The following is a 16,652-nucleotide window of genomic DNA, read 5'->3' as shown; positions in this document are numbered from 1 at the left end:
CCTGTTTTTAGGGTGAAGTGAAGTGAAAGTTGCTCAGCCATGTCAGACTCTTTGCGACCCCATGGATGAAACAGTCCATGGAATTCTCCAGGCCAGAACACTGGAGTGGGTAGCCATTCCCTTCTCCAGGAGATCTTCCCAACCCAGGGATCAAACCCAGGTCTCCCACATTGCAGGTGGATTCCTTACCGTCTAGTAAAACCAAAAGGAGACAGAAAATCCCAGAGAAAGGAGAGGACTGATAGAGTAAGATCACACAGGAAATGGACTGGGGCCTCAGCTCCTTCACACCTGCTGTGTGAACCATCTTTATAGCTCTGATTATATAAAGCCAGATATGCAAAACCCAGGACATAACCCAAACCCTCAATTAGTTTTCCTGGATTAGATGTACATTCTCACTTTCACAGTAATTCCAAAGATGTACTCCCATTAAACATTTTATTCTAGTAATTTAAAAATGTTAATATTGAAATATCTTTTAAATCACATATTTAACCAATAACTGAGAAAAGGCTTAACATGTATTCAACTCTTTGACTTCATTACATTTGTTGTAAGCATCACATTTGAATCTCCAATCAACACATGACTCACAATGAGTACTCCAGATCCCCCAGACCACCAGTCTTTGTATAATTGCCCTTTCCATCAGTCATGAATTTCCTTTGATGGAAAAACTGCTGATGAAATTCAGGAAGAAAGAAGCCAAGTCTTGCTAGAAAAAAAATTCAGGTTCCTATTGTCCCAAAACAAATAAATAAATAAAAGACAGGCATAGGAAGAAGAGTTCCATCACAAAGCAGTTCTTCTATTTAATGATCTCTTTCATCACCTTCAGTCTAGCTGGAGCACTATTTATTCTATACTTAAAATAAAGGCATATATTTATTTAAAGAATTATTCCCCTGCTCTCCCCTTGATAGATGTTTGCCTTCAAGTTTGTTTAAAGTCAAGCAGAGGATCCTGTGATAAACCAAAGTGGAAAAGAATATGAAAAAGTGTATATTCATATATATAATTGAATCACTTTGTTGTACCGCAGAAATTTACACAACACTATTAAATCAACTAAACTTCAATAAAAATTTTTAAAAAGACATTTAGAGAAAATGCTGAGAACACTATCAAAAATAAAATCAATAAATCTTCTGAATTTTAAGTTTCAAATAAAACAACAACAACAACAAAAAACAAACTCAAGCAGCAGAAGTGAAGGAGGCGTTAAGAGGACACAAGCCAGGAAAAAAGAAAAAAAAAGGCAAGATCAAGGCAGAATACAAAGAAAGATGGTTTGAAGAGCAAGATGCGTGGAAAGCTTATTTCAGTCCTACGGTAAAACAAGGTGAGATTACTAAGTCTGCTAAACAGGAAGGAAAAGTTCTAGATATACACATCCCCAAAACTTGTTATGTACTAAGTCATAGGTTGTAAGCAACAATGCATAATAAGTCTGTGCTGAAAATATATAGTAAACCCCATGAAATTACATTTAAAGTGTCAGTCCTTAAAAATAAAAATCTGCACCTAAACCACAAATCCGGATTTAAGAAGTACAATGGCCCTTGGGCTCAGAGCACTTGTTTCCGCGTATAACTGGAACCACAGAAGCCTGACCCGCATCACTCTCAGTTCCCAAGCTGAGGGCGATGAGCTCTGGGATGTGATGTCACAGCACTTCACGGACATGCCTGTGGTCACCTTGCCACCTTCGGCCTTGGGAAGAGGGCTGGCCCAGGTAGAGGGCAGGCTCGGGGGTAGCAGGGGTCACTTACGCTTAGCCACCATACAGACTGGCAGAGGAGAGGCTTGTGCCCTCTGGGAATGGGTCAAGCTTCTGTAGTAAACAGCCTTGCACACACACCCCACTGGGGAACACAGCAGAGGAAGGAGAGGAGGAGAACCTGGTAGCCTACCAAGCTGTGGGCCAGAGGGAAGGCGTATCTTGTGAGGATCTCAAACATGTCTCTTCTGCTGTGACCCTCCTGTTTCAGCGCGAACCTCAGGTTTCTCAAGTCCTGGGGGCAAAGGACAAACATGCCAGTTCGGTCTGCAAACTGAGTCACGTTCGTTAGCAAAAAACCTTCTATTCTGGTAGAAGATTGACTTACCTGAAAAGGCAACAAAGCTAGACCACTAAGAAAATTACTTTGTTTTGTACCATATCTTGAAATATCTGGTTTTAAGAACCCCTGAAAATATTCCCATCATCGTCATGATTGTAAAGACAAGACAACTCACTTTAAAGAGAAGAGGAGTTAAAGTTCATTTGTTTTGTTTTGTTATTTATTTTTTTTAATTTTAATTGGAGGCTAATTACTTTACATTATTGTAAAGTTCATTTGTTAAAAGGAAAAACCAAACCTTGCCTAGTGTATCACTCCAGTGTCTGTCTAATGGCTTTCTGAGGTATTTTAATTATAAAAATTTTATTCATAGGACTTTTATCAAATGTGTATCTGCCAAAAACATCATTTCAAAATTGTCAAATATGTCATTAAAATACAGAAGCTCTCTCCCTCTCCCGTCATGCTTTTAACTTTAAAATCTCCCTTTTAAAAATTAGGAAATGACTGGCATTTTAAGCTCTCATATAAGTAACGTTATATTATTTTGTTATACAATTTTACTTTTTTTGTTTAAAGAAAATCACATTTCATTGGAACAATATGGTGTAACTTAGATAAAAAGTATAAGAGCTAAAATATCTGCTATCAGCAAATAGGAACCAGGCTAAAAACAAACAGCCAGTTTCTTTAGGACTGTACAATCAGAATTTTACTTTCACAGACTTCTATAAAGACCACTTTAAGATCTACCATAGTAGGAATGACTATGCTTCTAGGAACTAAGACTTAATGCTCAAAACCAGATTTTAGAGATAGTTTCCAATACATATCTCTTCAACAGGCAGGGAAACCTTCTTTCAAACTGAATTAATAAGTAAAGCAAAATAACCTCCCTTAAAAATCAGTTTGTATTACACAGCAAAAGATATAACGTTCTATCATATTTTTGAAGCTGGCAGTTTTTGAGGTTGTCTTTTAAATTGCTCATGGTTCTGTGGCTGAGTGATGGACATCACCTCTGCATCGCACTTTCAATACTTCAGGAGTGAGCCAGATCCAGCCCCTTCCCTCTCAGATGTCACCATCTTCATATTTTCCTAAGTGCTTTTTCACTTGTTATCTCAAGAGCACTCTTGAAGCTTCCTAAGCCTTCAACATGCAGGAGACAAAAGCCTTGCTATACACATCCCCAATGCAAGGGGGCAGTGAAGGGAATGTAAGGAACCAGGCTCTCAGACCTTTAATCAACGACCCCACACCCATCTCTCTATACAGATGCCATCTCCTGGGCCTCGCCAGTTCCAGGAGTCCATGCTTTCATTTTTAAAAGCACATAACTTAATAGTGGAAGACAGAGGAGCCTCGCATGCTGCAGTCCATGGGGTCACAAAGAGTCGGACACAACTTAGTGACTGAACAACAACAACAAACTTTATAACACCCCAAAACTGATTCACAACATCTTCCAAGAACATTGAGACACCAGTTGTTGTCTCATGATGCAAAGCACTAGTCAAGTAGAAGGAAAAAAAAATTACTTCAATAAGATCATGTGCTTTTAAGGGGTTTACAAGGAGCCTGAAGTATAGCGGTGGCTAGCTGAGGATCCTCAGGGCTCACAGATACATGAAGGATCTTCTTCCCATCTGCCTTGGTTCCAATGATAACATGATGCCCTTAACCTCTCAACCAGAAACTATACCATTTCTAAGTAAATCTTTATTCTGGTCCATCGGTGATTCAAACCACAACTTTCAATGTGCCAAAGCACAAGTGATTTAAGTGCCTTGGTGTGGCCATCTGATTCAGATGGAATTCAAGGACAGGGAGAATCACTACCCTTCTTGCCAACGAGAAAACTGAAGTGGAAAAGGCAAGTGAGTCACAGGGGGCTGATCACCAAATCTGTAACAGGACTATGGGCATATACTGAGCGGTAACTTCAACCTGGTCTCCTAGAGCCTGACCCAGATGGGAAGGACACCTGGGGAAGAGCCACGTGGCAGAAAAGTCTCGCCATCAGACCCTTGGTGTTCAGCAACTGGGACACGTGGTACTGCACCAAGCCTTGAGATAACAGAGTAAACACAGCCCGCTGCAATAGCCCAGGTGAGATGGTCTGGCTTTGCTTGTTTAGTTTTTTAAGCTCTGAGTTGTTAACAGGGGCTGGCATGGGCTTGGGGGGTAAGAATTCCTATATTTGGAGCTGTCTTCTCCTCTGTTTGTAGATGACAACCACTGGGACTTCTGTCCAGCGTGAGCAAGCTGCCACTGGTAAGCAGAAATCCCCAGGTGTGGCCCTGGTAGAGACAATCTGTAGGGGTTCCACGTTCTCATTTTGAGAAAGCATCGCGGTGGGACTGTGGTTAGTGACTACAGATGAAAGGGGACCTGCAGGAGACAGTGGGGGAGCCCTGTACCACTGGAGCAGATTCTCTTTCTGTCACCCACAGGTCTGTTCCTGAGAAAACGGAATTCGACTCTCACAGTGTCCTGTGTTTCCATGGAGATAACAGAATTAAAAGGTTGTGCTACAACATGGTTCTAGGCCACTGTCTTTGGGCTTGACACTAAGTCCATGAAATATACATATGGAACATTTGAGAATTATGCCTGCCGACCTGTTCCTCAGCCCCATGTTTTTACAATACACAGTCAGAGGGTAAGAGTGTGCTTTGTCTTGTTAATTTGGGTGATTCATATTTAAATAGTTTTTCCCATTGACAAAGCAACAAATTGGATTTTTTCAATTCAATGAGAATGAGAGTCACTTTGAAATTATAGGAAGAGCAACCTCATTTTCCATGAAATGCTGTAATATAACAACTCTCCCCCCACAGATTCTTCTATGCAAAAGAGAAAAACTTTCCTCAAAAGTAAACCCCCCATTTCTAGGCTCCAAAAGGTAGACAGTAGCTAGGATTATAGATGAGGTATTAAGGGAGTGTGAATTCTACCAAAATCAACAAAAGGCTGCCAAGGTGGGGATTGAGGGACCATTTCAGTTCAAGTCTCATTATGACACAATCCTTCACTTTCTGATAGAGCGTACTAGTCTTGACCTTTCACAAACTGGAGAAAAAATGTATTATCTTCAAAATCCAAAACAAGGTACAGGAGATTGGCTTTAAGAAACTACAGTGCATAAGACCAGGAAAAGGAGACATGGGCCAGGACTGTGGCTCCTCTGTCAGCTCCCTCAGGCACCTGTAGGCAAGGAAGCCCACTGAGCAAACACCTCCTTTCTCATCTACAGAATGAAGGACTCGGACTGGCCAGGGTCAGCACACTTCAGCCCAGGTCAGTCTTGGTGTGGTCTTCAAGCTAAGATTGTTTTTTATATTTTAAAAATAAAAATAAAAGACACTGTATTTTGTTGAAAAAATAAAATACAATGAAGAATGTATGACAGAGATCCTACTGGCCCACAAGGCCTAAACTATGTGCTTTCTGGCCCTTCCTGATCCCTGTACTAGACTAATGGTCAGAGACACTTGAAAGAGTCCCAGCCTCTGGGACACTGCTGCTGCTGCTGCTAAGTCACTTCAGTCGTGTCCGACTCTGTATGACCCCAAAGACGGAAGCCCACCAGGCGGGACACAGCCTTCACCAATTATCTTACAGTAGGATCTGAGGTAGAACCCAAAGTTTTGCCATTGTCAACCCAAAGAGGGCTTCCCAGGAGCCCCTCATGCATATCTAGCTGTGGGAACCACCTGGACAGATGACCTCCAAACCCCTTATAGATCTTTCCAGGACTGGGTACTACAGTCTTCTAATATGGAATACCCAAGAAGGAAGTTTTCTGGTAAGAAGGTTTATTTTGTCGTTTGCAAAATTATTATCTCACTGGATTTGGATCCCAACTCTGCCATCAGTTGGGTCATCTTAGCTAAGTCACCAAACTCTTCTTAGCCTCAGGCTCCCCATCTATAAAATGGGGACATCACTGTTCATCTCAGAAGGCTGCCCTGAGGCTTTAATGCAAAGGCCCTAGCATGTGTTTAGAATGACAGAGATGCTCAATAAACAGTTACTATTATAGCTGACTGAATGTTATTATCATTAAATCTCTGCCATTCCTCATGCCTGACATGGTGTGACAGTATCTGGCTGGAGACACATCACACAAAGGGACACCAGGAGCAGACTGGGGCAAAAACTGACTGGCTCAGGTCCTCACGCTTGGTGACAACAGCAGGTTTCTTTCATAGGAACTCTTTCCCTAGAAGATTCTGGAACGCTTGATCATGAAGGGAGAACCACTCCAGGGCCTTGGATGAACAAGGGTCTTTGAGTTTTCTTTTAAACATACATTCACTTTTTACTTATCATTCAACACTAACGTGACTTTTTTTCCCATAAGAAAGTACTGAATCTCTTACTTTACAAGTAATATCTAGCCCATAGGAGTTCTCTCCTCTACTTGTGGCGCCTCCCATTTTTTCAATTCTTGAAATCACACCCAGAGGAACATCAAGTATTAGAGCAGAATCCTGTAATGGACAAAAAGACACAAGTCAATATTTCTGTCAGTACAAATAAACAATCAAAAACATATTTTTAAAAAACCCACGTGCTTTCAGGGCATTTTTACCTTGGTCCTGTTACCACCTTTTATGAATAAAAATATGATAGTGATCACACAGGAAAAAGCAAGCATGAGAATAGAATAGTCAGTTGCAACCAAAATGCATCCCCTATATGGGCTTCGCTAGTGGCTCAGATGGTAAAGAATCTGCCTGCAGTGCAGGAGATGTGGGTTCAGTCCCTGGGTTGGGAAGATCCCCTGGAGAATAGAATGGCAACCCACTCCAGTATTCTTGCCTGGAGAATTCCATGGACAGAGGAGCCTGGTGGGCTACAGTCCATGGGGTCACAAAGAGTTGGACACGACTGAGCGACTTACACTAAACATGTGCCATCGTGTACTGCCTGTAGAATAAAGACTAAACTCGCAGGTACACAACCCGGGGGCCCCGGGATGTGGCTCCCAGCCTGTCTCTGCGGGCTGCTGTCCCACACGTTCTACACTGCAAGTAAGTAGATGCCTTCATAGTTCTCCAAATATTTTGTCTACAGTCAGGCCTACGGGCTCTGTGCACAGTGTTCCTTTGCCTCACATGATCTGGCTTTCCCGGCTACCAACATTCTGCCCTGGCTTCAGACCTGGCTCAGCCAGCATCACCTCTAACAATGCCTTGCTTCCCATCTAATCAGAGTTGACCACTGCCTTCTCTTCGGTTCTACAGCACTCAGTTTGGATGTTATTATACCACTTGCTTCTAGTATCGTTGCCATCAACTTCCACGTCTGTATATCCTCACTAGAAGCCAGGCATCCAGAAACAGTGTGTATCTTAGGCACAGGTGTTTTTCCCAAAGAAGGGCCTGAGTGCATACCATGCTTCTCCATCATTCCTTACCCAATACTGGACACAAGGGGTCCAGAGGACTGCCGGCATGAAAGATGAAATAACGTCAGTAAAGCCACACCAAGATCATCACACCAAGAGAACAGCAGCTGCCATGTGCAAAATATGTCATCTGGGCCAGGAACCACAACAGGGCCTTTGACTGCATTGTCCTGACAACCACTCTGGACACAGGTGAAGTATTCCCATTGTCTGATGTCATCACTAAGGCTTTGAAAAACTTTGGCTAACTACAGGGAAAGGTTGAGATTCAAGCCAAAGTCTTGGAACATACATCAAAAGAACCATAAACATGGTCCTACTCTTTGAGCCCACAATGATACTCCTCTGACATTATCTCACAGCTATGGAGCAACAGGAGGAAAAGCTACGTGTGTGAAGATGGAGCCAGAGGTGGCCATCAGGACAAAGAACATTATAGTCAACTTGATGGAAGAGCACAAGCTACTAAAATAATGATGGTACATGGAAAGATAAGCTGAAGCAGAAAAAAAGCAGCAAACAAAATACACTGTGACTCCGAAAATGTAAAATATATATTCATATGGACAAAGAGAGGGCTACAGAAATGTTCAATAATCCAATATTTTCTTTAATGCTGTGTTAGATGACTTTGATAACAAAAAGTTTAAAAGCTGCCTATTGAGCCTTTGTTCTCGAAAAGATGTCCTTTGTGGTGGAATACAAATAGAGGGAATTTTTGCTTTTTACCTTAAATCTCTTTAAAACAAAATACAAGAAAGTAATCATTTCTTCACAAAATATAAATACCAGTCGTGGGTATTCTAGAAATTTAAAAAGTCTAAGAGTGTAGTGTGTTCATGCCATGGACTACTGCTCAGCTACAAAAATGAATGAACTATGGATACACGCAACCACCTAGAAGAATCTTGAGGGCATCATGCTGACTGGATAAAACCACTCTCAAAAGGTCCTGTGCTCTATGGTTCCATTCATATCTTTCTTGACACAACAAAGTCGTAGAGCTAGAGAACAGAGAAGTGGCCACCGGGGCTGAGGGGAAGTAGAGTGTGGCTATAAACGGAGTTCGGCATCCACAGAGGAGCTGCATATTTCGACTGGTGGTGGTGGGAACATGAACTGACACATGGCATCAAATGTCATCAAACTCTATGCAAAAACATGGCAAAAATGAGTATGTGCAAAACCCAATGAAATTCAAGCACAGTCAGAGTCTTAGTTAATGTTATCATGACCCTGGCTGTTCTGGGTTGGATAAGGCAATACAGTTACTGGAGAAGCTGAGTGTTGGGTACCTAGGACCTCTCAGGGACTCTTCTTCCAAGTTCTTGAGAGGTCGTATTTCAAAATAAAGTTTAAAAAGTGTGACAGTATGGCTAGCATGGTGTAGAGAAAAGAGCACAAACTCGAAAGTTGGACAAAAAGAAGTGTCAAATCTGAGTTTTAACATCTATTAGCTGGATGACTCTGGCAAGTTACTGTATCTCTCAGCTACATTTACCTGTAAAATACAAGTGATTAGAGATAATGGACTTAAAAGTACCTGGCATGGTGCCTGGCTCACGGTAGCCAGATAACAAAGGAAGTTATTATTATTATAAAGAATATCCTAGTATATGAAAGACATAACTGCGCTCTGCAAAAACAGTGAATCAGTGCTCCAGCAAGCAGCTACAGGGCTTTGCTACAGGGCTTTCCTCTTGTAAAGGAGACATTTTTTTAGCTGGCACCATGGGGTGAGACCCCTCACTCCATAACTGAATTCTAAATGCTTACAGAAAAAAGACACTTCTCAGTCACCATGTATATATGTAATTGCATATGATAATGTCTTTTCTTCTCAATATCATGCAGTTATTAAACTATCAAGCACTGTTACTACATTTAGATTATATTGAAATTTATGAGTTATGTAATTTATACAGTCTATTCAACTGCACTCCTAAATATCAAACTTGTACCTAAAAAAACACAGACACTAAATAAAAGTCTGATATTCTAGTATCAAAATGGAAGCAAGAATGCAAATTTAAAAAACAGATGGATTAGAAGTGAGTGAGACCTTACTGTTCTTTGCCACTGTATCAAGAAAATTCTACACTTCTGATTACCCTGACCAACACAAAGCAGAAAACTGGACACCTAGGAGAACCAGCCAGCTCCTGACCAAAGACATCCACAGTCTAATGAGGCTACCTACCATGGTCTCCCTGAATGACAGGTTCAAGATCAGATAACCCAGCAGCCCCAACTGGAAGATCTAGGAATAGGAAAATCAGCTTAAGTCTCTAGAAACCTGAGTCACCACTATCCGAATATCATTAAATATTTAACGATTCTCAAAGGTCCATTCTAACTCTAAATTCTATGCCTCTGTACCTGTAAGTATCTAAACTAATTGAGAAGTACACTTAACAAACAGTCTAAAAGATGCAATTATTTGCCTTCTTTCTCAAGTGCATATTGACTAACAGAAACTGCACTGGATGCTTGGGACCATGGAGAGAAATAAGATGATAAAAATAAGTACGTGTCATCCTCACAAAGCTCAGGGCCCAGTCTGGGAAATGAGACACATGCACCCAAACAGTCAAAACGCCAGGTTGTAAGTGCCAACAAACCTAGACAGTGTATTAAAAAGCAGAGATATTACTTTGCCTACAAAGGTCCATCTAGTCAAAGCTATGATTTTTCCAGCAGTCATGTATGGATGTGAGAGTTGGACCATAAAGAAAGCTGAGCGCTGAAGAATTGATGCTTTTGAGCTGTGGTATTGGAGAAGATTCTTGAGAGTTCCTTGGACCGCAAGGAGATCAAACCAGTCAATCCTCAAGGAAATCAGTCCTGAATATTCATTAGAAGGACTGATATTAAAGCTGAAACTCCAATACTTTGGCCACCTGATGCAAAGAACTGACTCGTTGGAAAAAAAACCCTGATGTTGGGAAAGAATGAAGGCAGGAGAAGGGGACGACAGAGGATGAGATGGTTGTATGGCATCACTGACTCGATGGACATGAGTTTGAGCAAACTCTGAGAAACAGTGAAGGAAAGGGGAGGCTGGTGTGCTGCAGCCCATGGGGTCACAAATAGTTGGACATGACTGAGCAACTGAACAAAGCGCTAAGAGTCATTTTAAAAATCTAGATGAAGTGGGATGAGATGTCCAAGATGGCAGGACGACTTCTTCCTGATTGGGTCACAGCAAGGTTCTGCTGTGATGGCAAAGTTATAGACAATCCTTAAAGGGTGGCATAAAAGCAGGTGAAGGTTAGCCTTCCAAAAACAGGTCATGGTGACAGTGGCTACACATGTGGGAAAGCATGGGAACTTTGTTTACAGAAAACAAAAACAAGTGGGCTGGGTTTAATATCAGGTGGCAGGGGAATCCCCTGTGGAGTATCCTGGAGCTTGGATCAGGGTGACTGGGATCCAGGAAATGTGTCTTGGGAAGCAGCCTGCAATGACAGAATGTTGCTGCATGCAGATGCACCCAGCAGCCCTGAGTGACCCGCACAAGCCAAGGGAGGGGATGCCTGTGCCCTGCAATCTTGGAAGCTAATGCTGCCAACGCTGCCACTTGCTAATGCTGTGCAAGTGACATGATCGCCATGAGGAGCTGAGAGCAGAGAGCAACCGAGCTGGAAAGCGAGAGGAAGAGACGAGTCAGAGGGACGAAATCACAGAGCAGGCCCACATGTCTGGGACAATGGTGGTTCCACCAAGAGATGTGAAGGGTACAGGGTTGGGGCTGAGAGAAAGATTAACACTGTCAATTTTAGGCACAGAGTTTAAGCATCTAAACACACGGAGTTTGACTGATAATCAAGTGCAGATATCCAGGAGGCAGCCGGAAATGCAGAAGCGGAAAATCCCAAAGGCCCCTCAAACTCCAAATGCTCAGAACTAAAGCACACGATGTTTCTCTCTCCAAACTACACTTTCCTCTGTCAATGACTGGCACTCCATCCACCCTGTGACAAAAGCTGGAAACTTACCGGTCATCCTTCACATTCCCTTCTCCATTAGCCTTAATCCAATCTCTGTGTTGACTTTTTCCGTCCTTCTCGATTCTGTCACACAGCAGGCTCTCAAGTAGTGAATAAAGAGTGAAAGATCGGGTCTGGCACTATCGAGTTGGAAAGCAACTGACAAGTGAGAAAGAAGATGATGAGGACAGAACTTGGGAAATACAGTTAGGGGGTAGGAAGGGAAATGAACTGCAATAAAGGCAAAAGGCAGAAGCAAGAGAGGAGTCAAGGACGCATGCAGAAAAGGACAAAGAAGATGGAATTAACCAACACACTACCAACTTTTCACTGCAGAGAAGGTTAAGAGCAAAGAGTCCACCAGGGTCTGCAGATCTAAGCAAGAAAAGAGAAGCTTCAACACGAAGCACGGGCAAGACCAAGAAGTGAAGGAGTTCCTACTCTTGAAGCAGAAGCAGCACGTAGGGACTCATTCTTTAAAAAGTCTAGCAAGGAAGGGGCAGAAAGAGGATCGTAGTATTAGGGTAGCAGGGAGCTAAGTTGTTTTAAAGCAGAGACTTGAGCAGGTCTGTGGGTCGAGGACCCAATGAAAACCACGCATATAAGACACCAAACTGTGGGGCACCACGGCACCAGAGAGACTTGGAGGAGGAAGGCTTGCTTTGTAAAACAAGACCTCCTGTTCCTTCCTCAGAGATGGGGAGGAGGAGCAAAGGAAAGCTGATGATAGGTGGTGAGGGAGATTTATGGGAGCTAGGGAAGACAACTCTTAACTTTGCAACAGAGCACGAGATGAGGTCAACAAAGGAGCTCGGAGGGGTTCATCACCAAGGTGGAGGGGGATGTGATACGTTGATCTGAGATGGAGAGAACTGCCAAAGCAGCCACGAGACCTTTCTAGGGTGTGAAAGTGCAAACTCATAGTGGAGTTCATTCCTTATATCCACTGAGTGACTTGCAAAAGGATGGTGCAGTCGTACACAGCCTCTCCAGCTTGAGGGCTAGCAAATTGAGAATGGATAGCAACAAGGGGCAGGTGAACTTGGGGTATCAGCAGGGACTGTTTTAACCTGAAAACCTCATTCCTTTTGCAGCAGCAAAATAAAGAGATGATTTAAGACTGAAATTGAAAAGAAAAACTATAGTTCGGATCCTACATTCCCACTGACGTTCCTACTTACAAACACACCAGGATGTTTTATTATTATAGTTTTCTTAGCATTATTTCATCTCTTTTAAAATGAAAAAAAGTGTCAAATCCATTAGACAGAAGGAACGAAAAATGGACAATCTTGAAAAGTTTCCAACTTTTTTTTTTTTTAAGAAAAATACTACAGGAACCCTTTTGTCCATGCTTGTAATGAAGTGGCTATGCCTTCTCTCTGCAAGGGAATACACGCCTGGCTTTGAAATGTGCACAATGAGAGGTAAACTTTGCCTCCCTTCTGGGTGGCGCCCAACATTTACAGCTCCAATTGCAGCCAGTTATAAAGACTGTGGGACCTACTTGCTGCCACTCTTGCCAGATACCCAGCTCCTCGGTGGCACATAACCTCACACCTGGCCAATGCTCATTTAAGAACCAGATATTTGAGAGGCCGAGTCTGATGGATATGAGTGCTGCCCATCCACCTTGATCCCCCCAAGTCCTGTGTGCATACTGGTAAACCATCAAAAAGCAAAGTCAACAGACTCCGTCTTGGTAGTCTCTCCCAGAAGTACTTTTACCCAGTAAAAGTTAACATGTGTTCTGTCCTTAAAGAGGCTCTTGGATGGTATTCATGAATCTGTAGGTAATACTCTGCCTAAACAATAAAATCACTGTGGTCTTATCTTTTAGAGGAAACCCTAACGACAAATGTCTCCTTGAATTTAATCTAGGAAGAACATACTGTTTCCCAATGTCAGAAAATGGTCTGTGTACACGCAACACACTGCTCACGCCACCAACAATCATAAGGGTTACCTGCTTCGATAGGAGGCTTCAAAGCCTCCCTTCCTTTGTGTTCCCATGCACCTCCAGAACTCATTCTTATTTGTAAAGAAGGGTGTGTGGAATGACTGGGGGTGAGAACTGGCAACTTTCAGATGGGGACTAACCCTGATGTGGAGGGGTCACTAAATTTCTTCAACTGTGTGGTAGATACACAGATGTTTACATTACGCTTTACAAACTTTCTATCTTAACTATTTCAAAATAATTTTTAGGGACTGCCCTGGTGGTCCAGTGGTTAGGACTCCATGCGTCTACTTCAGCAGGCACGGGTTTGATCCCTGGTTGGGGAGCTAAGATCCCACAAGTCTTGCAGTGCAGTCAAAAAATAATACTAAGGATAAAATAACGATAATATTTAATATTTCAAGTGGGGGTGAGCATGGCAGGACTGGGTGGGAATGAACATGGATGTGTTCTACTGGACAAAACTGCCTGAGGGAAGTCCACGGCAGAGGTGGTGAAGGGCTGGGTTAGGGAACAGTGAGTCAGACAGCTGAGCCAGCGTGCTGGGGGACACACAGGAGAGAGGTGCAGAGGCGACTCAGGGCTGAGTTGCAGAGGACCACGAACACTAAGGAGTCTGAAATGATGGGGCGGGGGGGGAGCCACTGAGAGTTGCCAAGCAGGAGAATATCTACAAGAGCTAAGAACAGGGATACGGAGAGGATGAGGGTGGGAAGGCAGCAATGGAGACTGCAGATGAGAAGGGAGGAGGGGGAGGAGGTGACTGGAGGGTGCCTAGAAGAAGAGAAGAACCATCGAGAGAGGCAAAAACACCCGAAGAAGGAACTGGCAAGTAGAATGAGCAGGAGAGTTTTGGCCCAGCCAGGCGCCTGGGGTCTCTAGCAGGTGGTGAGAAATGAGAAGCTGGGGGCAGAAGAAAGGTCACCGCTAGAAAACCAGGACCGGGGCGTGAGGGAAGGGGCCGGGCAGCTGCCATCAGATGGGCTGAGTGTGTGGGCCAGGGCTCAGCAGGCTGCGAGGAGCTCTGCTGACAAACAATGTTATCTGGGGAGAACTGAGTGCAGCCAGGGAGTAGAGGAAGCCTCTCGGAGAATGAATAGAGAGAGGGGTGCCAAGGCCTGGGGGCTGGTGGAAGGAGGACCAAGTGAGAGGCCAATGATGCTCCCGTGTCCAAGGCCTGTGTTCTCCCCGGGGGCTGCGGTGACCTCCCCCAAACCTCCCCGGAGCCCCTGTTCCTTTTTTATCTCACCAAACCTTGCAACATTTCACTGTGGTCCACTCCCTTCCTTCTAGATATTTCTCTCTTCTCACAAGCGCCCACCCCTTGTCTGAGCCGGTCCTCTGTTCTGACTGTGGCTTCTGCTCTTGCCCACCCCACCCCCACAGACGTGCTCCCTGCCCTCAGGCTCCCTCCACAGCTGCACATCCGCTGGTCTCATGCCCCCCCCAGGAAATCCTGTACGTGCACCCGCTGCTACTGTGATACCCACGTGCTTGAACTTCCGCGGCTTCAGACTCCTGTTTTCAAGGCTCCTGAGCCACTTATTTACAGCTTGCACTCACACAGCTGTCAGTCTGCACACGCACATGTGTCTCCTGCGGCCGAGGCTTCAAGCCCCTCCTTCTCCTCTGATATCTATTTCCATGGATGGGAGCAGCTCCGACCACTCAAGCCCAAGACCACAGGGATCATCCTTAATTCTACTCTTCCCTTCGGCTCCCAGTTCCAAATGGCACCCAGATCCTCCTGCCTCGCTCACGGCAGTTCCCTCCTTTCTACTGCAACCCAGACTCGATTAGGACCAGCTCACCTAGAAAACAAAGATAACTTCCTGGATGGTCTTTCCGCCTCCAGTCTTCCCTCCCCTAATCTGTCACACACGCTGAGACCTGACGTCCCTTCCTGAAACACATATGGGCTGTGCTACTCCCCAGGTGACACAGACACTGGTGATTTATGAGCTGCTCAAGGCTGGCAATGCTTCTAGCTTCATCTCTCCCCGTCCCATCCAAGCTCCCGCTCTAGCACAGCCCTCAGCCACTGTCACCAGACACCAGGCTCCCCCATAGCACTGTACACACACCGTGTGGAGGCTCCTCTCTCTCTCCCTCCTGTTCAGGTAATGGTTCCCATTCACCAAGACTTGGTTCCCACAGCACCTCCTCTAGAAGGCATTCCATGACTCAGCGCAGTTACCCTGCTTCTGTCCTGTAATCTAACAGCATGATGCACCCATTGCGGGCTCTGCCACCTGACACCACACCTGCTCATCTCTGTGTTATGCGCCCAGCACCATGGCAGATCCACCCTGGTGCTGAGTGTCTCTGCAATGAGGATACAGCCGCCTGAATGAACATAGGGTTAATCTGTCTTATTCATGCCCCTGAGCACTTGAGCTGAAGTATTCCTGGGAGGGAAACTAGAAGTGGTGCTGCCCCGGGAGTCCGCAGACAACAAGAGTATTACAGAGCTAACCAGCCCTACTGGAGTCATGAGATCGAAGCCAAGCCCAACCTCAGAGCACCCTCAAGGTCAAAAGGAGGCAACAGGATTTCTCAACTCAAAAGCAATGGTGGTGTTCAGGATGCCATGACTGAGTGTGGTCCACGCTGCCTGCTGCCTCCCCATCACTTGGAGCACAATGCCACTGAGGACCTCCTGTCTACATGGAGGACCAGGAGGACCCCCCATTGCTGATGGCCACGGAGACACTGGCACACAGATACGGCTGAAATCCTTCACTGCCACACGCCATGCTCTGTCCCAGGTCTCAAGAGCACAGCAGTGAAAAGACACAAGGCATCCCTGGCCTCAGATGGACCAGAATGAGGCAAAGCAGTAAAATATATAAAGTCGGAGACAGTGAAGAAACAAATAAACATGAAAGGGGGGAAGGAGGAGGGGGAGGGATGTTAGACGTTCAGAGTGGGCAGGGGAGGTGCCCAATAGTAAGTCTTAACATGGGAACAGGCACACAGAGGGAGTGAGGGCCATGATGGAAGCTGGCGAAGGCTCCAGGGAGGACGTGATTTTTGAGTGGGTTCTGAGGGACAAGAGGGCATCCAGGCACAGCAAGAACAGCCCAGAAGGGCTTCACAGGCTGGGAAGAGACGATGGCACAGGGAGAAGCTCTGTGAGTTGAGGCAAGAGAACTCAGAAGGATTTTTCTGTCCCACAAAGGTGAGTGGATTTTATTCTGCAGGCAACAGAGATCCAA

The 16,652-nt window shown here is 44.6% G+C and overlaps 1 protein-coding gene across 3 annotated transcripts in view; it reads right to left on the bottom strand.

Annotated features, from left to right (window-relative positions):
* MTM1 (myotubularin 1) overlaps window positions 1-16,652 on the bottom strand; it is a 92,048-nt gene that overhangs the window by 45,825 nt on the left and 29,571 nt on the right. For all 3 annotated transcript variants that reach the window (XM_055438489.2, XM_055438490.2, XM_055438492.2), the window contains exons 5-6: window positions 6,455-6,565; window positions 1,917-2,018 (exon numbers count right to left, since the gene is read on the bottom strand). In XM_055438489.2, the coding sequence (XP_055294464.2) occupies window positions 1,917-2,018; window positions 6,455-6,565 (213 nt within the window). The remainder of the gene's footprint in view (window positions 1-1,916; window positions 2,019-6,454; window positions 6,566-16,652) is intronic.

Source organism: Moschus berezovskii, chromosome X, assembly GCF_049115385.1.
Source record: "Moschus berezovskii isolate FMDL1 chromosome X, NW_MosBer_1.0, whole genome shotgun sequence".
Lineage (NCBI taxonomy): Eukaryota > Metazoa > Chordata > Mammalia > Artiodactyla > Moschidae > Moschus > Moschus berezovskii.
Note: the sequence above shows the minus strand (reverse complement) of the source record. Positions and strands in the feature narration are given on the sequence as shown.